The 23,933-nt window shown below is 39.3% G+C and overlaps 2 protein-coding genes across 12 annotated transcripts in view; one reads left to right on the top strand and one right to left on the bottom strand.

Moving 5' to 3' along the window:
* Positions 1-22,708, top strand: part of FAF2 (Fas associated factor family member 2) — a 72,705-nt gene extending 49,997 nt beyond the window's left edge. For all 3 annotated transcript variants that reach the window (XM_077895458.1, XM_077895460.1, XM_077895461.1), the window contains 9 exons: positions 3,736-3,870; positions 5,962-6,038; positions 8,548-8,686; positions 10,276-10,361; positions 10,455-10,546; positions 12,105-12,282; positions 13,232-13,403; positions 14,115-14,258; positions 19,458-22,708. In XM_077895458.1, coding sequence (XP_077751584.1) covers positions 3,736-3,870; positions 5,962-6,038; positions 8,548-8,686; positions 10,276-10,361; positions 10,455-10,546; positions 12,105-12,282; positions 13,232-13,403; positions 14,115-14,258; positions 19,458-19,640 — 1,206 coding nt within the window. In that variant the 3' untranslated portion in view covers positions 19,641-22,708. The remainder of the gene's footprint in view (positions 1-3,735; positions 3,871-5,961; positions 6,039-8,547; positions 8,687-10,275; positions 10,362-10,454; positions 10,547-12,104; positions 12,283-13,231; positions 13,404-14,114; positions 14,259-19,457) is intronic.
* Positions 21,504-23,933, bottom strand: part of RNF44 (ring finger protein 44) — a 35,984-nt gene continuing 33,554 nt past the window's right edge. For all 9 annotated transcript variants that reach the window (XR_013378071.1, XR_013378073.1, XR_013378067.1 and 6 more), the window contains one exon: positions 21,504-22,601. The gene's annotated coding sequence lies outside the window, so the exon portion shown is untranslated. The remainder of the gene's footprint in view (positions 22,602-23,933) is intronic.

Raw genomic sequence — 23,933 nt, 5'->3', positions numbered from 1 at the left:
AGCACTATTGCTGTCAGTTGTGGGTTTTAAATAACAGCTTTATTATTGATATGTATTTCACATACCAAAGAGTTCACCTATTTAAAATGTGAAATTCAGTAGTTTTTAGTATATTCGTTACCACCATCAGCCATTACCACCATCAGTTTTAAAACATTTTCCCCAAAATATTTTAGAATATTGACATTACCCCCCCCCCTGGAAAAACCCGTACCCTTTAAACTATTACCCACCAACTTCTATCCCTCCATGCCCCTAAGCAACTACTTATCTACTTTCTGTTTATGGATTTCCCTTTTCTGGACTTGCATGTGAATGGAATCATAGTTACATGGTCTTTGGTGACTGGCTTCTTTCACTTAATATTTTCGATGTTTATCCATATTTGTAGCATATATCAGTATTGCATCCTTTTTTTGTGTTTACCATTTTAACCATTTTGGGGTTTACAGTTTTGTTGCATTAAGTACATTTATATTGTGCCACCTGACCACTGTCCATTTGCAGAACTTTTTCTTCATCCCAAACTGAAACTCTGTACCTATTAAATGATTATTTCCTATTATCCTCTTCCCCTGCCCTCTGGTAACCACAATTCCGCTTTTTGTCTCTATAGAATTTGGTTATTCTAGATACTTCATATAAATGACATCAGAGGGTATTTGTCTATTTGTGTCTGGTTTATTTCACTTAGCATGTTTTCAAGATGTATGCATGTTGTAGTATGTATCATTTTATTCCTTTTTATTGTCAAATCGCATTCCCTTTTATGAATATACCACAGTTGATAAACACTTGGTTGTTTCCACTTCTGTCCTTATCAGTAATGTTGTAGGGAACATTACTGTACAAGTTTTTGTGGAGATGTAACTTTTCATTTCTCTTGGATGTATTTGCTGAAACCTATGGCAACTCTGTGTTTAACCTTTTGAAGAACTGCCAGACTGTTTCCAAAGAGGCTACACTATTTTACATACCCAGCAGCAGTGTATGAGAATTCCAATTTCTCCACATCCTCCCCAACGTTAGTTAATGTTTTATATTACAGCCTTCTTGTGGGTGTGAAGGTACTGTCTTGTGATTTTGATTTGCATTTTTTCTGATGGCTAATTATATAGAGCATGTTTTTATGTGCTTGTTGGTTATTTGTGCATCATCTTTGGAGAAATGTCTGTTCAAGTCCTTTGGCCATTTTTAAATTGTGTTATTTTTCATGATGAATTGTAAGGGTTTTTAATATATTCTAGATACCATACTCTGGTCAAATACACAGTTTGCAAATCTTCTATTCTGTGGGTTGCCTTTTGAATCTCTTGATAGTGTCCTTTGATACACAAAAGTTTTCAGTTTTTTTTTTTTTTTAAGATTTTATTTATTTATTCATGAGAGACAGAGAGAGGCAGAGGCACAGGCAGAGGGAGAAGCAGGCTCCGTGCAGGGAGCCTGACATGGGATTCGATCCTGGGTCTCCAAGATCACACCCACCTTTAGGCGGTGCTAAACTGCTGAGCCACCTGGGCTGTCCCAGTTTTCAGTTTTGATGAAAGTCCAGTTTATCTAATTTATTTCTTTTGTTGTTTGTGCTTTTAGTGTCATATCTAAGAACAGTTAACTAATCCGAGGTCATGGAGATCTTCATCTGTGTCTTCTTTTAAGCGTTTTATAATTTCAGCCCTTATATTTAGGTCTGATGTATTTTGAGTTAATTTTTGTATATAATGAGATTTAGGAGTTCAGGCTCATTCTTTTGCATGTCAGTATCCAGTTGTCCCAGCATTATTTGTTGAAAGACTGTTCTTGCCACGTCAAATTGTGCCTTAATACTCAAAAATATGAAAACTTAGAGAACTACCTGGCATTAGCCACACTGCAAAGTTTAAAATCAACTATCTTGGTTAGAGAGCATATAGGTGGGCACCCCGGGTGGCTCAGCAGTTTGGCACCACCTTCGGCCCAGGGCGTGATCCTGGAGACCCGGGATCGAGTCCCACATCGGGCTCCCTGCATGGAGCCTGCTTCTCCCTCTGCCTGTGTCTCTGCCTCTCTCTCTCTGTCTCTCATGAATAAATAAATAAAATCTTAAAAAAAAAAAAAAAAAGCATACAGGTTCTTAAAAAGACCACCTTCACTTATGACAGTAACTGCAGGTTCAGGAATTTCCCAAAACCATCCTCAGGTTTGATAATTCACTAGAAGAGTTCTCTAAGAGCTATACTTGTGATTACAGTTTATTCCAGAGAAAGGATCTAGATTAAAATCAGCTAAAGGAAGAGACATATAGGGCAGAATTTTGAGTTATAAATATAAAGCTTCTGTATTTCTCTTTCATAGAATCAAAGATTTGTAACATTATGCATGAAGTGTTGCCAACCAGGGAAGCTCACCTTAGCTTCAGAGTCCAGAGTTTTCATTGGGATTTCATTACATGGTCATAAATAAATTTGATTGATCGCCTACAATTGAGTTCAGTGTCCAAGTCAATTGATACTACATTACCCAAAGTCCCCACTCTAAACTGTATAACTAGTCTTTCTGGGATGGCCATAAGATCTGGTAACAAAAACACTTCTGTCAGGTATAAATTATCTCCCAGAATCCAAAGCCAAAACCAGATCTCATTTTGGGCAGGACCAAATTTTTTACTACACTGGGACAAATACCCATTTCCTAGGGCAAAGTTAAGAAAAGAGTAAGGTTTTGGGGGACATCTGGGTGGCTCAGTTGGTTAAGTGTCTGACTCTTGATTTTGGTTCAGGTCATGATCTCTCATGGTGAGATCAAGTCCTGTGTGAGACTCCATGCCCAGCGAGGAGTCTGCTTAAGATTCTCTGCACCTCCCCCCACTCACAAGCATTTGCTTACTCTCTCTGTCTTTCTCAAATAAATAAATCTTTATTAAAAATAATAATAATAAGGTTTTCCTGAATGTTTTCTGTCAGGAATTATATTGGAATCTTTACAAATGGACATTTCATCAAATTTTCAAATTAACCCTGAGAAGTACTATTCCTTCAGTTTGCACATGAGGAAACTGAGGCTCATAAGCCAGCTGACTATTCTGAGTGGTAGAGCAAAGATTCAGACCTAAGTTACTGTTTCAAAGCCAAGCCCTCCATCAAAGACTGCTTGTGGTGACTGCTCCATTGCACAGCTCCAAGGGCACTTTCTACATTGTATTCTCTTTGGGTGGCTTTCCTTCCTACACTGAAGCACCTTAGATCCCAGCCACCCTAAATAACACATACCATCTGAATAAAAGCAGTTTTGTTTGCTGCATAAATGGGTCTTCCAGACAAGTTTCTTGGACTCCTCTACTGTGAATTCTGGAGTCGTCACCACATTGCCTCCCAGCATAGTAAATTAAAAGTTTATAAAGATATACTCAGGCAGCCCGGGTGGCTCAGCAGTTTAGTGCCGCCTTCAGCCCAGGGCCTGATCCTGGAGACTCAGGATCGAGTCCCACGTCAGGCTCCCTACATGGAGCCTGCTTCTCCCTCCGCCTGTGTCTCTGCCTCTCTCTGTTTCTCTCATAATATAATATAATATAATATAATATAATATAATATAATATAATATTAATATAAAATAAAAAATAATAATCTGCCCTCATTTAAAAAAGAAAGATATACTCATCAGGTGATCTGTTTTGAAACCCCAAGCAATAGTTGCCTCATCTTTTCTTTTGGGTGGATTTAAGTATCACTGAAACTCTTACTACTGTTTTTTCCTTCTCAGGCTGCTGTACAGGACCGATTGAATGAACAAGAGGGTGTACCAAGTGTTTTCAACCCACCTCCATCCCGACCCTTGCAAGTTAATACAGCTGACCACAGGATCTACAGTTATGTTGTTTCAAGACCACAGCCAAGGGCAAGTTATTTTGTAACTGGAGTTTCCCCCTTGTTTATTTTATAAGTCCATTCACGAGGTTGTATTGATCTCTATATGATAGGAGCAAAGGAAATACTCAGAATGTGAATCTGTTAGTTAGACCTGGCACCTTGGCAGATTTATTGGGTTTATCATTTTCTCTTGATTCCTCAATGAATTGTTAGAGTAACTATCCTTTTTTGTTTTATTTTTGTCTTTGCTAGTTATTTGAAGAGTTCTGTACACCTTGTTTTGAGTACACAGTTTTATTTACATATCTAAAAATGTTTGTTACATGTTTAATAGATCTTTCACTATTTCTTTTTCAAGATTTTATTTTTTTAAGTAATCTGTACGCCCGACATAGAGTTCAAACTCATAGCCATGAGATCAGTAGTCACATGCTCTACCAGCTGAGCCAGACATCCCTAGATGTTTCATTTTCACTTTTAAGTAAGAGTGTTTACTGGGTTTTTTTGTTGCTTCATTTCACTTAATTTTAAGCTACTTCTGGGAAAGTTATTTGGAATCTTTGTGGAGACCTTGGCCATATCTTTGAAATTCATCTTGAAGGGGTAGTAACTGGGAGGTGATGGTGGTTCCTTTAAATTCAACAGGTTAAGAGTGCTCCATTGTATCTGCTATTTTGCTGTTGGTGATCCAGATAGGAATAAAGAGCCAGTCCTCCCTCTTCAAACTGCACTTATAGTCTAATTAGAAAAGTCAGATATGTATATACTGATATGAACTCCAGAGAACTTTTTGGAGTTTCTCTTTCTTATTCTTGAGTTATCCCCAATCTCTTATACTTGGATTTAGAATTCCAAAAAGGAGTCTCTTTAACCTTGCAGCAGTTAGAATTTACTCAATTATTGTAACTTTTTTGTAGAGTACTTGACAACATTTTAAAAATGGGAGTTTCTAACTAGTTGTTTTAGGGTATGCTGAAGTAGAAGAAGACAGATTCCTAGAGCAATTATATGACTCCAGAAATTCTGTATATGCCTAATGCTTTGTCAGTTTGTTTGGGCTTGACTCAGTGTTTAGGATCCCAAGGTTAGCCATGAGGCTTCAGAACCCCCTGGCCATAGACACAGGGAAGGTCTCAGTTTAACACAATATGACATATAAGGAAGGCTTTGTAAACTGTAAAGCCTCTGTATATGTTCTAGTTAATGATAACATCAGCAGGGCAGCCCGGGTGGCTCAGCAGTTTAGCGCCACCTTCAGCCCAGGGCCTGATCCTGGAGACCCGGGATCGAGTCCCATGTCAGGCTCCCTGCATGGAGCCCACTTCTCCCTCTGCCTGTGTCTTTGCCTCTCTCTCTGTCTGTGTCTCTCATGAATAAATAAATAAAATCTTTAAAAAAAATCAGTAATAAATATTGCTAAAATAATAATTAGTATTATTACTAAGATTAGCAGCTATATGGGGATTTATAATTGTGGTTAATATAATTATTTCTCTTTTATATACAGATATCCAGGGTAGTAGTATCTTATCTTACCCTGGATAAGATAGTGGTTATCTTTATTGTTATTTCTGTATATCATATTTTATTTATTTTTTTTAAGATTTTATTTATTTATTCATGATAGAGAGAGAGAGAGATGCAAAGACACAGGCAGAGGGAGAGAGAAAGAAGCAGACTCCACGCAGGAAGCCTGACGTGGGACTCGATCCCTGGTCTCCGGGATCATACCCCGGGCCGAAGGCGGCGCCAAACCGCTGAGCCACTAGGGCTGCCCTGTATACCATATTTTAATGTGTAAATCTGAAAAGGAAATAATTGAATATTTATGATTTAGGGAAGCATACTTGTAATTGGATTTGATAACTCATAAAGGTACAGAAAGTGTTAAAGCAGGTTTAATACAAAAATTTATGTGATAAGAGAAAAATATGTTATTAAATGAAAGAAATGAAAGGCAGTTGGTCTTTAAGAAGGTTGATGTGGCCAGGATGAGGGATCTGTATTGTAGAGGGAGGAATCATGTGAAAGAACAAAAAGAGTAGAAACCTGAAGTAGTCATTTTGCAGGGTGATAGGGTTTGAGAGAATTGTGTCTAACTTTGTTTTTGGAATTTCAGGGGCTGCTTGGATGGGGTTATTACTTGATAATGCTTCCATTCCGGTTTACCTATTACACAATACTTGATATATTTAGGTATGTACATTTGTATTTATGTGTTAGTAGCAATAGGGTAGACTTTGGAGCTGAAACATAGACCAGAATAATAAGGTTTGTGCTCTGTCAGTTTTGAATTGCCAATTTGTCATCACATTGAATACTCTTCCTGAACAATCTTTTAATATAATATGACAGTATTTTAAATTGGTCAAACATAACAGATGTTATGAAATGGAACTGTCTTAAATTAAGCCTGTTAAGTAGTCCTGCCTATTATTCTCAAGGTCAGCCTACCTACATTTATCGTTATCTGCCCTCCTCCCACCATCTTTGTCACCTCTACATTCCTTAATCTTCACACCCTTTTCTTTCTAACCACCATTATCAGTAGCTTCACACTCCTTGTAACTTTTACCCTAAACCATCTAACTTCATCTGACTACTCATAATCTCAACAAACTTTCTTGCTTTGAGATTATCCATTTTTTTCCTCTCCCACAACAGTTTTACCTCTCAGACACTCATACATTCTCTGTCCTGGCAATGCATACGTTGCTGACACTGGCACCCTTCTGTATGTATACTCCCTTGATTCACACTTTCACTTTTCTTCTCACTTCCTCCATGTACCATTCAGACAGCTCAGCACCAGGGTCAGGACTAGAAAATATCAAAGGGGCCCAAGTTTCTGTCATATTAGTCTTGGGGCATCTGATCTAGAGCTGAGTAGTAAATGAACCTATACCTAGATTTTATGGAGGAACTAAAATGTTTTATGGGCATCCAGGCCAACAGATGGAGCCAGCATATGTGGTCTGGACCTTGCATACAGGGCAGCGGATTTTCCCCCATATATGGAATAGCTTTGCCTTGTTCTAGAGAGCAGGGGCTGTGGAGGTCAGGACCCAGCAGGTTAGTTGTGAAGGATCAGGTAATATCTTTTACCTTGACTACTTGGTGTTTTAGGAGTCTGCCTGCTTAATGACTTCCTTGCTTTAGCAGTTCATCAATTGGTACTTTTCCCATCCTATTTTATGCAAGAATGGGCACATATAAAATGTCAAAACTAATAAAGACTGAATTGAGATCTCTATTTTTCTTTAAGAGCTGATTGTCCTGAATTGTGTAGGCCATGGAAAGATATTGTAATTAGAAAGAAAGAAGCTACAGCCTTTATCCATTCATTCATTAAAATTTGATAACTTAAAAAGACTAGAAGATAACTGTAAATACTTAATTTCAAAGAAAGTTATCAAAATATCAGTCTTGTAAAGGATTTCTAACTACTCCCCCACATACACAACTTCTTATATATGTTTTTAATTTCCTATGGAATGTTTGTGTCAGTGAATTTGATTTGATTACTCAGGAGAATTTCTAAATGAAATTGTATGCACATGGGTAATTTGAGGGGCTAAGAAATTGGCTCAAGATTTGTTAAGGAAAGTGTCATAGTTTAGTCACTTTTCTGTGCTGAAATGCCTCATGTATGTGAATATTGGCTTTCCTTGGAAAAAATATGCATGGCATGTGTGACTAATTTTAATGCAACTGTATCATCCAAGCAACTTTAATGTTATGTAGCACATTGACTTACCAAAACTGCCCATTGCCTTCTCTGGAAACCCAAAAGATAAATAAATGATACTATACAAATATGATAAGATAGGCTCTTTAGAAAGAGATATGTGGTATCATCCCTTATCTTGACAATAGCTGCCAGGTCTCTAAATCAGCCAGTGTACTCTAGATCAGTTTTATAACTTCCTTCATGGATGCCATTAACCATAAATCAGTAAGCAGAATTTTATTGCCCCCTTGAAAAGCAGGTAAATCATGACCACAAGTTCGGGTTTGAAGCCTGTCCATAATTTGAATAGCGTGGGAGTATGCACTAAAAATTCAAAATCCCAGGACAACAGAAAGGAGAGGGAGAGGCAAGTAGGACAACCAGAAAGAGACAGAGCTCTATTCTAGAGCAGTGCTATCCAGTAGAATTTTCTGTGGTAATGAAAACATTCTGTATCTGCACTGTCCAGTGTGGAAGCCACTAACCACATGTGACTATTGAGTACTTAATTGTGGCAAGAGTGACTAAAGATCTGAATTTTATTTTGCATTTTATTTCACTAATTTAAATTTAAATAGCACAAGTGGCTAGTGGCTACCTTATTAGACAGTGCCATTCTAGAGACTCTGGGGGGCACAGCCTGACCTGTGATCTTTTTGGACTGTGTCTTCCTTTCCCTTTTTTTTCTAGTCCTGAATTTTTCTGCAAAAAGCACTCTGGATTTGCTCAGGCCAGTGTTGGAATTTATAAATCCTAGTAGGTTACATTTGTCTTGAACAGGCAATGGAACAACACTTGCTGCTTTGCAGCTTTTTTTGAATAAAGCTTTGCAGACTTTATTCTCAGGTTTGATGGTCCATTCACAGACCATACACCTCCTTTTGCTGCCATGCCTCTGGCTCTGTTGTAGGAATCTTTACAAACTGGCCCACTACAGTAAGCCAATTCATGTGATATTTATTCCTTCCTCCCCAGGTTTGCTCTTCGTTTTATACGGCCTGACCCTCGCAGCCGGGTCACTGACCCCGTTGGGGACATTGTTTCATTTATGCACTCTTTTGAAGAGAAATATGGGAGGGCACACCCTGTCTTCTACCAGGGAACGTACAGCCAGGTCAGTGCCACAAACCATATAGATGCCAATTTATTGATATGGTTCTATCCATAAAGGAAAGCATAGCCCAGCACTGATCATGTCATTCTTTTACTCAAGAACCTTAACTACCTCTTGACTGCTTCCAGAAAAAGAAAAACCAGCCCTACTTGATCTAATCCCAACCTCCTTTTGAGGTCTTTGCTGTATAACTTGTTTCTCCATACCATAGGTTCCAGATAAACCATTTCCTGAACATATTTTATATATTTTTTCACTTCTGTGCCTTTGCTTTTGCTTTTCCCTCCACCTGGAATGCCTTCCTCACGTTTTTTGCTAAATGGAAGCTTTCCCATCCTTCAACTAGGTCATATCACTCCCTTCTTATAAACCCTTTCTGATTGACGTGTCCTACCTGGCCTACCTTGCAGTCTAACTAAAATAGTAGTCTTTTCTTTTGTGCTTTCATAGTTTTTTTGAAAACTTAAAGCAGTTTCACATTCTTCCTTATATCATGGTTGATTATGTTTATTTTTTATCTCCTATACCAGACAGTAATCCCCTTAAAGGCAAAGTCTAAGTCGTCTTTGATCCCTCACAGAATTGAGTAAGGTCATAGGCCATAGACTGAAGGCAGCACATCTCAGTCAACCCAAGCCACATAAACCTTTGATACCTCTTAAGGGGTGAAAATTAAGAGTTCTGTGGGTGTTAGGCATATCTCGAGTTTGCCAAAGAAAAATGTAGAAGTAACACTGTGTCTATAGTCCAAAGGATGGTTCTGTTCTGCAGCCTCCAGTATTCCTGAATCTATCTGGTAAAAAAAAAAAAAAAAAACCACACACACAAAAAAACTTACTCTTGCTTTCTGCTTTGATTCTCCCATATCGGCTTTTTCTCTTAGTTGGTCTCCTCAGAGGCTCTGCTGCCACCCTATTCAACAAGCATTAAGCACCAACGCTAAAGATGCAGTTGTGAATGAAATTGGTACCTCTGCACCCTCTTTGCTATGATCCTGAGGGTAGACCACCATTGGTCATTCCAGAGATACTAATTGAATTGTATTGTGCTGAGGATTATGCAAAATGCAGAAGCATACAAAGGAATCTTGGACACTTGCGTTGTCTTTGAAGATCTTTTAAACTTTGTGCTCTTTAGAATGTATTTGGGTCCCTCAGTCTTGCATCCCTGCTTGGTATGTGGCCTGGGATCAGGCTCATCTTTGCAGTATTTTTTTATGTATAAAGATGTTGTAGCTGTAAAGTGGCAAAATTCTCACCTCCCCTTTCATGTGGTCAGATTCTCGTTTTTATCTTCCTTTAGACTGTGGGAACAGCTGACTTTTCTGTGATTTGTTGGGGACCTTTCTTTGTTAGCCTGTCTACTCTCATGTGCCTAATACAGTTTAAATCCTAACACCGAACCTTTTCATTAAAGCTTGTTAGCTTGGACGTTTTGTAGGGAGAAAAATGCCAGGGGTATGAAGGTAGGAGCCCAGAATCTGATTTCTTGTTCACATTTTTTCCTCATTTCTCCTTTTGTTCTCTTAGCCTAAGGAAAAGCTCAAGGCATAGTCGTCATAATAATTAGTGATCTTCTGTTTCTCACAGGCACTTAACGATGCCAAGCGGGAGCTTCGCTTTCTTTTGGTTTATCTTCATGGAGATGATCACCAGGACTCTGATGAGTTCTGTCGGTAAGTGGATTGATTGATTATTTAAATTTTTTTGTCTGCTGATGTTTTGTAGTAAGCAAGTTCTTCTCATATCCTTTTCATCCCTCTCCACAGCAACACACTCTGTGCCCCTGAAGTTATTTCCCTAATAAATACTAGGATGCTTTTCTGGGCATGCTCCACAAATAAACCTGAGGGATATAGGGGTAAGTTGTGTTTCTTTTTCCTCATTGAGATTGTTGAGATATCTTTGAGATAGTCTGGGAAAACACGCCGTTTATTGCATGACTATTCTGTGTTAGACATGTGCTCATTACATTTTATATATTATCATATGTAATCCTCTCAGTAGTCCTGAAAGGAGGGTTGTATTATTTTCCCTTTATGGTTTAGGAAACAGGCTCAGAGAGTTTAAGTGAGATTGTACAGTTAGCAATCTCAGGTCTGTTAGACTCTAGTGCATTCTTTACAGGTAACCATTGCCAGGTTTTATTTTTAAAACATCCAGTCCTATCCAGCAGGACTAATCTAATCGCTTTTAATCTAAATGGCTTTTTACTGAGGAGTTGACTCTCATCATGAGTGATTTTATTTTATTTATTTTAAAGATTTTTATTTATTTATTTGAGAGAGAGAGATAGAGGGAGAAGCAGGCTCTCTGCTGAGCAGGGAGCCCGATGTGGGGCTTGATTCCAGGACTCTGGGATAATGACCTGAGCCAAAGGCAGACGTTTAACCACCTGAGCCACCCAGGCGCCCCCCATCAGCAATTTTAACAGCTTCTTGCACATTGAATTAGTTGGGTACTCGAGTGCTGATAGGGATTCAGAAAGTTCAGATCTTTGCTGACAGTAACTCTTCACTAGAGATAAGTATATTTAGAAGTCAATATAAAGCATACATTAAGAAAAATGTAGTTACTTTGTAGTTACTTGTGTTCAGCAACTTTTGAGTATATACTAGCATAGATACTAAGAATCAAAGATGTTTTGCCTACCTCTTAAAATCTGAATCTTTACTCCTAATTGGTTTTTAAACATCTGATAAATTCATACAGCATGCGTTTTGCTACTCTAATATGGCTTTGGGGATATGGAAGGTAGTTGATAGAAAGAGATATATTTTTTATAGAAGCTTATAAAATATCTTCTTTAAAACCATAAGAAAAACATAAATAAAACTCCTTTATGGTAAAATCCTGCTTATTTGGAAAACTAACTTTCTAAAACCTCTTTGGAACAAAAAAAACTAGCTCTTTTGGTTGGGGGTAGGTGAGGGAGACATGAGGAAAGGACTAAGGAAGGGATTGAGTAAGAGGAAGAAAAGGCAGAAGACAGTGGTGGATCTCATCACCAGTAATAAAAGGCTGAGATTTACAGCCTTATTTTCTTTAGTCCTGATACCCAGTATAGGGGAAAATTATGCTTAGCAGTAGCCAAATTCTTTATAGGTCCTTTTTTACCAAAATGGCTTTGTCCTTGACTTCTGCAGTCTTCCCAAGCATCATTATGACAACCACTCCTGCCAGAATAGTTTATCCTATTCTAATCAAATTACCTGGGAATAGGGACACAAAAATAAAATAAAACCACAGCAAAGATTAAAAAACTAGGAGGAAAAAAGGTATGTAGAGAATAAGTGAGACCTCCTTTCATTCCCAAGTAGGGGAGTAAAACCTTCCTGTCTTGCTCCTTGTGGAAAGTCTAAGAGTTGATCTGGTTCATCCGTAGGGCTGCCCTTAACCTGTTGACTCTTCTTTCTCAGTCTCGCAGGCTTTACGAGAGAACACCTATCCATTCCTGGCCATGATTATGCTGAAGGATCGGAGAATGACTGTAGTGGGACGGCTAGAAGGCCTCATTCAACCCGATGATCTTATTAACCAGCTGACATTTATCATGGATGCAAACCAGACTTACCTGGTGTCAGAACGCCTTGAAAGGTACAGGGGAAGTTCCTCTGAAAAGAGAGAGACCAGCTGTAAATTTGGATGGCTGACCCAGGGCTCCACAAATCCTGACTTACTCTTAGAGGCAACTTTGAAAACCTTACCCATTTAGTGTTAAAATATTTATGTATGTTGACCAAAATAATTCTATCAGATCATCTGTTCTTGGAGATGTGATTCAAAATAAAGACAAGGCTGTATGCTCAAGAATGTATATATCATGTCATTTAGGTGAACCATAATCTAAGGAGCTTAAACGTAAAAAATGTGGAATTATTAAAACTCTTCCTCCCATTATGTAAGTAGTGCACATTAATTGTAGAAAATGTTGAAACCCAGAAAAGCACACAAAAAATTTAAAATCCCCCCGTAATCCTACCACAACTTTTTATATTCTGGTGTATTTTCTTTCATTTTTTTAGATCCATTCTCTCACTCACGCCTATGTAGATATATAGTTTGGGGAGAAAATAGGGAGTATACCAGAATGTTACAGTATTTTCTCTTTGGTTAGTAGAATTCTGAACAAGATTTTCTCCATTTTCCAAATATTCTAAGATGCATTTATGTGGTTTTTGGTTTTATGAAAGCAATATATGCAAAAATTCAATAATCCTCCAAAGGGGTATTTAACTGTAAAATACGATCTTGATGATCACTTTTTGGCAATAATACTGTTACTTTTGCTAGAATTGGGAAGAGAGGATAGTTTTACTTGTAAAGTTAAAAGGGAAAGGAAAAGTTTGCCATTTCTTTTTCTGCCATATTAAATTGGTAAATGAGATGGCTCATTCAGATTTTGCCATGCTGTGCTTTGGAATCCTTTATGGTAGTGTGAAATGCTCACCTGTCAAGATTGTTGACCTTTTTACCTCCCCACAAATTTTGGTATAAGAAAACAGAGATTGCTCTTTGCCTTCTCTGCTTTTTGGTCTGGCCACAGGGAAGAACGAAATCAGACCCAGGTCCTGAGACAACAGCAAGACGAGGCCTATCTGGCCTCTCTCAGGGCAGACCAGGAGAAAGAAAGGAAGAAACGGGAGGAGCGGGAGCGGAAGCGGCGGAAGGAGGAGGAGGTGCAACAGCAAAAGTTGGCAGAGGAGAGACGTCGGCGGGTAATGAACCTGTCTTTACTCCTCAAGATTCCCAAACTGATCTTAAGTGTGAAAGGAAAAAAACTTGAAGATGGTGGGATTTGTGGGTGTTTTAATTCCTTGCTGTATTTTTTTTTATTTTTTATTTTTTATTTTTATGTATTTTTTTTTTAAAGAAGTTTTCTGTCCAGTGTGGGGCATGAACTTGCAGTTAAGAGTTGCATGCCCTACTGACTGAGCCAGCCAGCTGCCCCCTCCTTGCCATTTTTATATTTATTACATTTCCACAAATATTTTTTAAATTTATTAAAACACAACAGTGAACAAAAATCAGGCAGAAAACTCTATTCCATGAAAAGTAAGTACAAATGCACAACAACACAACAAGCAGTTCAAAATCCACAGCAGTAGTTTTTATATCTTAGCAACATTGTTAACTAATTTGGCATTTCATTCATGCTCTTTCATTGTATATTACCACTTGATTACAGCCAGTGTCTTTTAGCCATTCCCTTTTTTTCCAGACAGGTAAATACCCTAACATAGTTAATAAATAATACATGCGATGCAGTAGCACTTTGAATTAGGGTCTTTCTGTTTCTGACTCTTGCCAGGAGGTTTTTCTTATTAGTTACTTATTTTTCTTCTGGCTGCGCGGTAAACCTACATGGTGATAGTATTCCTGTTTCCCTGTTAGAGCCATAGCCTTAACTTTGCTTTGTGTCTGTACAGAATTTACAAGAGGAAAAGGAAAGGAAGTTGGAGTGCCTGCCCCCGGAGCCTTCCCCTGATGACCCTGAAAGTGTCAAGATCATTTTCAAATTACCCAATGATTCTCGAGTAGAGAGACGATTCCACTTTTCACAGTCTCTAACAGTAAGGACCACCTAAGTTGTGTGAAGTGTATGTAAGGTCTGGGCTGTAGATTTGGAAGCTTTTAAGGGCTCTTGAGAGTGTTGTTGGTATATCTGCTGCTCTCATGAACAAGGCAGGAAAGGGTGGGGCAGAGAGAGAAGAGTGCAGTGAACTATTAGATTCTTTCAGTTCTAGCTGCCAACTTAAAGGAAAACATATTAAGGTTTTCTTTCATCATATTTGAGTTCTGCTAAGAAACAAGTGTAACTTACCAAGAAGTTCCACAAAAGACTTGCACATTAAGTCGATGGGAGGCTCTTCCATGCCAGTTAGCTCACATTGCCCTCAGAATCCCACCAGAACTCCTCACTTCTATCTACGCAGAAAGCTCTGTCTCCACTGACCTAAAAGCACCAGAATTACACATCTGAATATAAATGCATGCAGTTATCACTCTCCCTTTCTATCCATTTAGCCCATAAGAAGCCCCACTTTGTGGAGCTACCTTGTATATCTGATATCTAGAGGTAAGTAGTGTTTGTCATTCCATAGGAAAATAGTTAAAAGCAGAGACTCTTAGAATTCTATCACAGAATGATGGGGCACTTGGGTGGCTCAGTTGGTTAAGCTTCTGTCTTCAGCTCAGGTCATGATCCGGGGACCTGGCATCAGAGCTCTGTGTCAGGCTTATTGCTCAGTGGGGAGTCTACTGCTGCTTCTCCCTCAGTTCTTCCTCCCCACTCATGCATGTACACACACGCTCTCTCAAATAAATAAAATCATCTGAAAAATTATCAAATTTTCATTCTTCTAAGATCAGTAGGTGTGTTTTCTTGGTCAGTATACTTCATTGACTGTGTTTCTTCATCTGTCAAATGGGTATGATAATAGGTACTCTAATGAGATTATTTTTATTATTAAATTTGTATGTAAAGGGCTCAACATTGTGCCTGGCTCATAGTGAGCACTTAAATGGTTACTGTTGTTTTGTTGTTTATAACCAAAAGGAAGTGTCTATTTATATTGATAGTTGGTATGTTGTCTTTCCAAATTTACCAACTATATAGTAGATTCTGCCATTTCCCTGATCACTCGAGATAATCAAGAGTAAACTGCATAATAGAAATAAGGATGCACTGCAGTTAAGGGAGGCTGGCTAGCACGTTTTTACTTCTCCTATTTAAATAAAGAGCATCGGACAAGTTGCAGAATTTTTTACAGGGCCTCAGATACCTCACCAGTTAAATGGAAATATAATCTACCCTTTGATAACTTTAAATTGAAGGTATCTTAGGCACTGTTCTAGGCACTCCAGGGGTTTTGCAGATGAGTGAGACTCCTGGAGCTTATGGCCAGTGGGGAATGTGAGACTCAGAGCTAACACAAAGTAAAAAGTTGGGAGGTACCCTGATGAGAGAAAAATGAGTAGCATTCTCATTTTATTTATCTCATTTATGCATTTATTTCTTTTGAGGGAAGGTGTTCATATCCCTAGCTTTGGATTTTTAAATTGGGATGATATGAATGAGCCTCACACAATACATACCATGTAGGTGGTTATTAAATGTTTGTTCCTTTCCCTGGTGTGTTTCCTAACGGTTTGCATTTGGATTTTAGCTTGCAACCATGTTCATTAACAGTTTCACATCATAGTATAACTGACTTTTTTTTTTTTTAAGATTTTATTTATTCATGAGAGACACACAGAGAGAGAGGCAGAGACACGGGCAGAGGGAGAAGCAGGCTCCATGCAGGGTGCCCAATGTGGGACTCGATCCTGGGACTCCAGGCCCAACGTCCCGGGCCAAAGGCAGATGGTCAACCACTGAGCCACCCAGGGATACCGTATAACTGACTCTTAAGGAGCTTCTACTCCCCAAATTCTAATTGTGTGTGTGAAAAACCTAACAAAAATGAACTCTCTTAAGAGTTTCAGAAGAAAATCTACTAGAATTGTGAAACAGTATAGGCTTCTGGCCTAAAGGGAACCAACCCATTTATTAACTAATCCTTAAAGACTCTTATTTTATTTCAGTTTATTTTTTTAGATTTTATTTACTCATTTGAAAGAAAGAGCATCCACAACTATGGGGGGAGGGACAGAGAGAGAGGAAGAAGCAGACTCCCCACTGAGCAGGGAGCCCTATGTGGGGCTTGATCCCAGGACCCTCAGATCATGACCTGAGCCAAAGGCAGCTGCTTAACCAACTGAGCCATCTGGGCCCCCCAGTCCTTCAAGACACTTAAATAGGTTCTCAGCTTTGAAAAACAAATCTCAGACTGAGAGAAATAGTTGATCATAAGTGGGGACAAGGCTCAGAGATGGGAAATAAGTGTAAAGGAGAAGTCTTTAGTGATGGTATAGGCTTTTAATTTAACATTCGTGGGATTTTTAATATAACTGAGTAAAGATTTACAGTTCTTTTATGTTCTTGCAGACTTTGTGTCATGTACAGTGAAATACTCAATTTGCAGGAAGCTCAGTTCTTGATAGTAGTAAAATGCTAAGATAAAAAAGGAAAAACTGGAAAAATCTCTAGATCTCATGAGTGGGGAGAAAAGTAGCAAGCTGACTTTCTGTTAAAATGAATGCATATTAGAGAGAATCCAAATTATACTTAGCCCAGGACTCATTTTTCTATCCATTAGAAACCAAAAGCAACCTCTGGAGGTGATGTCCATTGTCAGTGGTCAACAGAAAATGCCAATTTTATAACAGGGCTGACTATTATCAAGCAAGATTGAAATGGAAACAAAATATTGTTTCACACTATATAAAGCCCCTGTTGGGCTCATACCAGTAAACTTCGTTCAAGTCTATTGATGCATCTTAATATAAGAAAAGAAGGTAAAAAAAAAAAAAAAGAAAGAAAGAAAAGGTAAATGTTAATGGAAATTGCACAGAGAGACAGAGACTCTAAATGAGGTTGATAGATTAAAATATGTTAATTTATAAAATCAAAATATGTGAGTTTATAAAATCATGAATGGATTTAGAGAAGAGGAGCATGGATTTACTCCTTAAGTTTTGGAGTGATATGTTGCCTCTTAAAAGCTCTAAAGAGGTAAGTTTAAGACCAATAAAGGACTGCTTCGCACAAAGGGGACTAAATTTATGTGAGGTACAACAAAAAGAAAATAGGTTCCCTCAAAATAGTAAGGGTAATTTGAGTGTTGTGGGATTGACCTGAAGGAGGTTAGCATGCTATGCCCTTCATAACATATCCTTCAGACTCTCTGGTAGAAGTAGCATGCTAGATAAAGAGGCCCATAGAGTAGATCCAGTGTGCCCGTTCTTAATATATGGCATCAAGAAACAGGGAGCAATAAAGGTGGCCCATTCCATAGGTACCTCACATTTTAAGTTTTAGCAATATGAGTTTTCTTGATGTCACCTTAACTTCTTATTAAGAATTTACCTTTATCAGCCTGAGTAGGGTGAGGAGGGCAGTCTCACAGAGGACAAGTGCCCATGAAGGATGTTAGATCATTGACCAAATTTAGGACAGTGTCCACACAGTCCGAGCATGAGCGCAGCCCATGGTGGGGTGTGGGGTGTTAAAGCCAGGACTGGATTAAGGGGGAAACAAACTCATGGTTTTTTGCGTTATATACGAGAAATATAGACATTGATGTGTGTATGTGTATACACATAGTCTCTAGTTTTTTCCACAGAGAGTGATTGGGAGCAGCAACCCCCCAGTAGCAATGAATGTACATAGCACCTGGATTGTGGCTTTTAAATACCTGCCCCCCCTCCCCCAATATATATATGTACCACTGTCCATTAAGAAGAACCATGGTTCCTTGGAGAAATGGCTTATTCCAGAGCTGGGGCAAGAAAACACAAGATCAGCCTAAAATACCTTGTGCTAGAAAGCAAGGAATTATTCAAAAAATGATGGAGACTTGTCACCTTGGATGGGCTCTTCTGACTCCATCTGAAACATTTGAACATTAAAATAAATACTATAACATTATAACCTTCTGAATAAAATAGGAAATCGTGAATCTATGTTAATATAAATAAATAAGTTGAAAGTTTGAGGAACAGAAATCTCTGTAGTCTCAAAGTACCTCCCCACAAGATCTCTTTAATTATAAAAGTAGAGGGACACCTGGGTGACTCAGTGGTTGAGCGTCTGCCTTTTGCTCAGGTCATGCTCCCGGGGTCCTGCAATCAAGTCCTGCATCAGGCTCCCTCGAGGAGCCTGCTTCTCTCTGCCTATGTCTCTGCCTCTCTTTCATGAATAAATAAATAAAATTTTTTAAAATAATAATTACAAGGAGAAAGGAATGGCTGCGACTGGAGAGGCCTAGCAGTCACCACCTTAATGAAGAGATCAAAATGCACATCATAGGTACTGGGGCAAATCAGAATTGTGCTCCAGCTGGATAGGATACTCTTAGTAGAATGCAACATCGTTCTAGAACATTCCTGCGAAAGAACCTATCTGGAACCTAATTGTGAGTACACATTAGGGAAATGAAAGACATTCTGCAAAAATAACTGACCAATAATCTTTAGAGGTGTCAAGGTCATGAATAATAAAGGAAAGGCTAAGGATTTATTCTAGACTGAAGGAGGAGACTTAGAAGATGTGACAGTGAAATGGAACACATAATCCTAAACTGGTTGCTTGTGCTGTAAAAGGCAGCTAGCAAAACCTGAAAACTTTAATAATAGTTTAATATATATTGCTCTGTCATAGCAATAATGTGCCAGTTAAATTTCCTTTTTTTTGAGAGCTGTATTATGGTTATGTAGGAGATTGTCCTGTTTAGAAAACCTACACAAGTATTTTGGGGGTGATGGGACATCGGGTTGGCAGCTCATTCTTAACTGGTTTAAAGAAAATTCTGAAAAATAAAAAATAAAGAAAATTCTGTGTTCTATACTCTCCACTGTTCAGTAACTCTCTAATTATTTCTAAGTAAAAAAAATTTAGCTTTATATCAGGCAAGTTGTCAAGAAAAAAAGACCAAACAGATGAATCATTCCAGAAGTAGGACTAGCATTGGGCTGTGTAATCACTTAAAAGAGCTGCCCTACGTATTTCCTCTGAAAGGGAAGGACCTCACAGTAGAATTCCAGTGTCATGCAATAATTTCATATCTCAGAGTCATCCTGGAGAGAGCTGGTGGAGATACCTGATTTCATAGTTGTGTTGAGTGCTCCTTTGTCTTTCTCTCACCTCCCTTTTCCTATATGATCTGCAGGTAATCCACGACTTCTTATTCTCCTTGAAAGAAAGCCCTGAAAAGTTTCAGATTGAAGCCAACTTTCCCCGGCGGGTGCTGCCTTGCATCCCTTCAGAGGAGTGGCCCAACCCCCCCACACTTCAGGAGGCCGGACTCAGCCACACAGAAGTTCTCTTTGTTCAGGACCTGACAGATGAATGACATTATTTTTTCCCTCTCCCCTCCTACCCTAATCCCTAAAAGAAACGGAAAAACAAAACAAGAGAGAGAAATTCATATTATTATTATTATAATACAATATTTTTTTTAAAAGACTGCTGCATCCTAAGGAAGGATCAGAAACCATGCTGCCTAAAAGAGTCACCACCTGTGTGTGTGCATGAAGGTCAGCAGTGAACGTTCCCACTGGCAAGCCCACCCTTCCCTACTGCCTCTGCACCACGCACCTTCCAACGAAAGGAGACTCTTCAATCCAGTTATTGTCCCAACTGGGGAAGGGGAAATTCCCACTAGTTCTCATTCATTCTTGCTTTTATGGAAAATAAAAGTGGAAAAAACATCGACCAGCTACTACTGCAGCATCTCCTGAGGACTTGCTTCTCCCACCACCAGAGAAGAGGGAAGAGAAGGCACAGAACAGAGATGTTCCTTGAACTTCCCACAATTTATGAATAACTTCTAAACATTTTTTGTTGCTTTGTAATGACCAAAGGAATGAGGCTGACATAGGTGTTCTTAACTTTTATTTGATAAAAAGCCAATTCTTAAGCCCATGAGTTCATGCCCTGGGCTCCTTAGCCCATAAGAGTGTAATAAAGGTGACCTGGGCTGGTTTGTGCTTATTTTTGCCATTGTCCCTCTCACATTCCTAGAGAGGTTGTTCTTTTTGGTCCAACTCTTGCTGTCCTTTCTTAGCATCTCTTGTGCCTCGCTTGGAGTATTGGGAGGAAATCTGGGTTCATTGCCCCACAAAGTCTCTGTACAGATATCCCCATATATGCAGTGTGAACTCTGTGTATACTCATTATACACATAACTGTAGTTGTCCCTTGGAATCTGTACTAGATGGTTATTATGCAATTTGAACCAAAGGATAGCAGCTCTTCATTCCTCTTCTGATGTGTACGTGCTCTTCCTGCCCATCCCTGAGTGTTCCTGAGTTGCCAATCTTGGTGCCTTCCCAAAGGACTAGCAGGGTCAATGGTAGAACCAGCAGAACCCCATGATGGTGCCCTGCCTGTCTCAGTGGGAGGGTGGTGGTGGTGTTGGTTCAAGGATAGAACTAGAAACCTTGAAGGGAGCCAAGACAGAACTCCAGGTGTGTGTAAACTGTTGGAAGGTACAGTTAGTTTCTGATATAGCCACCTGCTGGAAGCAGTTTTTAATCCTCTCCCTCTGTTGCTGTGTTGAGGTAATAGGGGTTTTTAAACTTCAGGATGGATGTCTCTTCTTTGGTTGAGTTTATGGTAATGGGTACATGGGTCATGCCATGTATTATTAACAGATGTCAGCGTGAGCTGGCAAATATTCCAAAGTGTTCTATAGCTAGACTGGTGCAGACTTGTAACACAGCAACCTACTGAAGTAACTAGAGCCTAGCATGCTTTGAGGCCAGGGGCCATATCAAGATAAAACATAACTTGGTAGATTTGCAGTCTCCAAAGGCTTTCTCTCTTGCTTACCTAAAAATCTAAGGGCAACTCTTTTAGGTAGCACTGATGTATGTGACTTCTCCTCTGCATCCCACAGTGGTTGGGGTAAACATGGGTAAGGGATGGGATAAGGAACCTCACAAGGCACCACCTAGGGAGCCTGGGAATTACCCAGTGGTCTTGGCACAGATGTCTAAAACACCATCTCTAGGAAAATTTAATTTAGTTCTGCTCCTGGCTGCCTATTATTCCATTTTGTTTACTGCTGCCTCAAGGCCAGATGAGTGGGAAGTCACTGTTGGCATGAAAGGTATCTGGAATGAATACCAGGATAAAGCATATTCTCTATTCAGCCTTATGTGAAGTCTGCTTCCTGCTTACAACCATGCAAAGAGGAATTTTTCCACATAACTCTGAGTCTCCCTCCCTGTCAAACTCATAGCTGTTTCCCTAGCAGTACACAGAAGGGCAGGATATTAAGGGCCTTCTCTAGGTTGGGTATTGTTTTGGGTGTTTTGCCCACACCTCTTTGGGAAGTTGTAAAACTTTTTCCTTAATTCAGTCTGCATCTTATTCTACAACATGCACTTTATGTCTCTTGGCCTTTCGATACTTGTTCAGTGAAGGAGGTCAGATGCCAGACTATTAAGAAAAAGTGTATGTCGGTAGAGTTCTTGGGATGGCTTACCTATTTACTTTAGGTTTCAGGAAGTTTTATCTGAAGCACATGTTCCTTCCTAGTCTATGTTGAAACAAGCGTGCTTTGTTCAGACTCCATTCCTGTCTCCTTACCGTAGGGCTGCTGCATAGGTGTCATCTCCCTTCCTCCTCCATGAAGGATGAACATTTTGTCACTTAAAGCCAGTACAATCTGTTACTCCCAAGGACCTCGGAACTCAATGGGACCTGCAAGGGAGAAAATACTGAGAAGCTGATCTGCAAGGATTCACTCATTTCCACATCACCTCTGGGTTACTTCAGCTGTTTATCAAACAGCAAGCCATCAACCTAACAAAAACACTTGTTTCAAGTTGTGTTCTGCAGTCCCAAAACTGATGTTGTAGATTCAACTGAATAACATGGGAAATGACCAAACAAAGACACCCAGTTGGAGTCCGTTGAATTTCTGCAGTTAGTGGGGGCATTTCTGGTCTTTTCTTCCACTTCTGCAGAATTTCCTGCAGCAAATACTTTTTTGTGCTTGTTTGCCTCCACTATGATGTTTGGATAAAAAATGAGAATATCTCTTAAAAAATAATAAAATAAGGAACCTAGAATCTTCAACTGAGCAGTCATTATGAAAATTGCTAATGGTGCCAAGGCCAAGGAAAGAGTTTCAGAAAATGACTGTGGGAAAGAGTGATAACCCCCAGAATGCAAAATCGGGAGTATTACCTGGTGCTTGAACAAGGAGCTCCACTTTGCAACTGGTTTTTTTTTAGGACTTGTGAGGAACGCAGCAACAGGAAATCCATCCACAAAGGATGCAGTGTCCCAACTTGTACTGCGCCTGAATAGTTACATGATAATTTACTGAAGAAATCTAGTGTACTTAAAATTTTTTTCATAAAAGTTTACATTGTATTGTAGGTTAACATTAAATGTTTTATAACAAAAGTCTCCTAAGAAGTTGTGGGTCTTTCTGTTGAGGAGAGATGTGGTAGGTATTTTCCTGTGTGTGAAGGAAAGTTTGGGATACATGAGGATAGGAACAGGGTATTGCATCGCTGAGAAGCAAGGAAGAATCAAAGATGAGCAAGGAGTTAAAATTGTGTATTTCAGTGAAAAGAGGCAACATAGCAGACAGACCCAGGTTCAAGTTTGGGCTTATCTGTCCTCAGGCAAGTTCTTTAGTTTCTCCAACTGTAAAGTGTACACCATCTGTCTCAGGATTGGTTTATAGGTTAAATCAAATGTATATGAAGAGCCCAAAACAAGTGTCATTGTTTCCTTTCTCCTTGGTAGTGTGTTTGAAGGAATATTTTCTTGGAGTTGTAACTGTCCGTTTGATAAGGGATGCCATGACTCCTGCTAGAACAGACCTATGTCCTTGTGAATGAGTACCTAAAGAAGAATCACCTTTGATCTAATGAAGTCTGGACTATTGGAGCTCCCCTCCTAAGGTATTTTTACTTGTTTATTGTTTTTGGTTTTTTAAATATTTATTCATGAGAGACAGTGGCAGTGACACAGGCAGAGAGAGAAGCAGGCTCCATGCAGGGAGTCCGACATGGGACTCAATCCCGGGACTCCAGGATCATGCCCTGGGCCAAAGGCAGGTGCCAAGCCACTGAGCCACCCAGGCGTCCTTGTTTTTTGTTTCTAAGAGGAAATGTGGGCAGCCCCGGTGGTGCAGCGGTTTAGCACCACCTGCAGCCCAGGGTGTGATCCTGGAGACCTGGGATCGAGTTCCACGTCGGGCTCCTTGCATGGAGCCCGCTTCTCCTTCTGCCTGTGTCTCTGCCTTTCTCTCTCTCTGTATGTCTCTCATGAATAAATAAAATCTTAAAAAAAAAAAAAAAACTATTTAAAAAAAAATAAGAGGAAATGTCTTAGTTCTTTGCCTTTCTCTTCCCCACTGTCTGACCTTATGCAAAGAACTCATTTCTGTGAGCTACGAATTCCTGTCACCATCAGAGTCTACCCTGTTGCTTATCTGAAGATGTGGGCTTCCATTTTTGTTTTGTTTTTTTTAAATGTAGATCATATGTGTAAACTAGAATGTCTTTTGCTCAGTCTAATAAGTCTGCAAGAAGAGTTTGTTCACCGTAGGTCAGAATCCATTTTTAAAAATGACCACTTCACAATTGATTGTGAGGGTTATGTATAAAATTTTTGCCAT

Source organism: Canis aureus, chromosome 4 (genome assembly GCF_053574225.1).
Source record: "Canis aureus isolate CA01 chromosome 4, VMU_Caureus_v.1.0, whole genome shotgun sequence".
Lineage (NCBI taxonomy): Eukaryota > Metazoa > Chordata > Mammalia > Carnivora > Canidae > Canis > Canis aureus.
The sequence above is the reverse complement of the archived record's forward strand: the minus strand, read 5'-3'. Positions and strand labels throughout refer to the sequence as shown.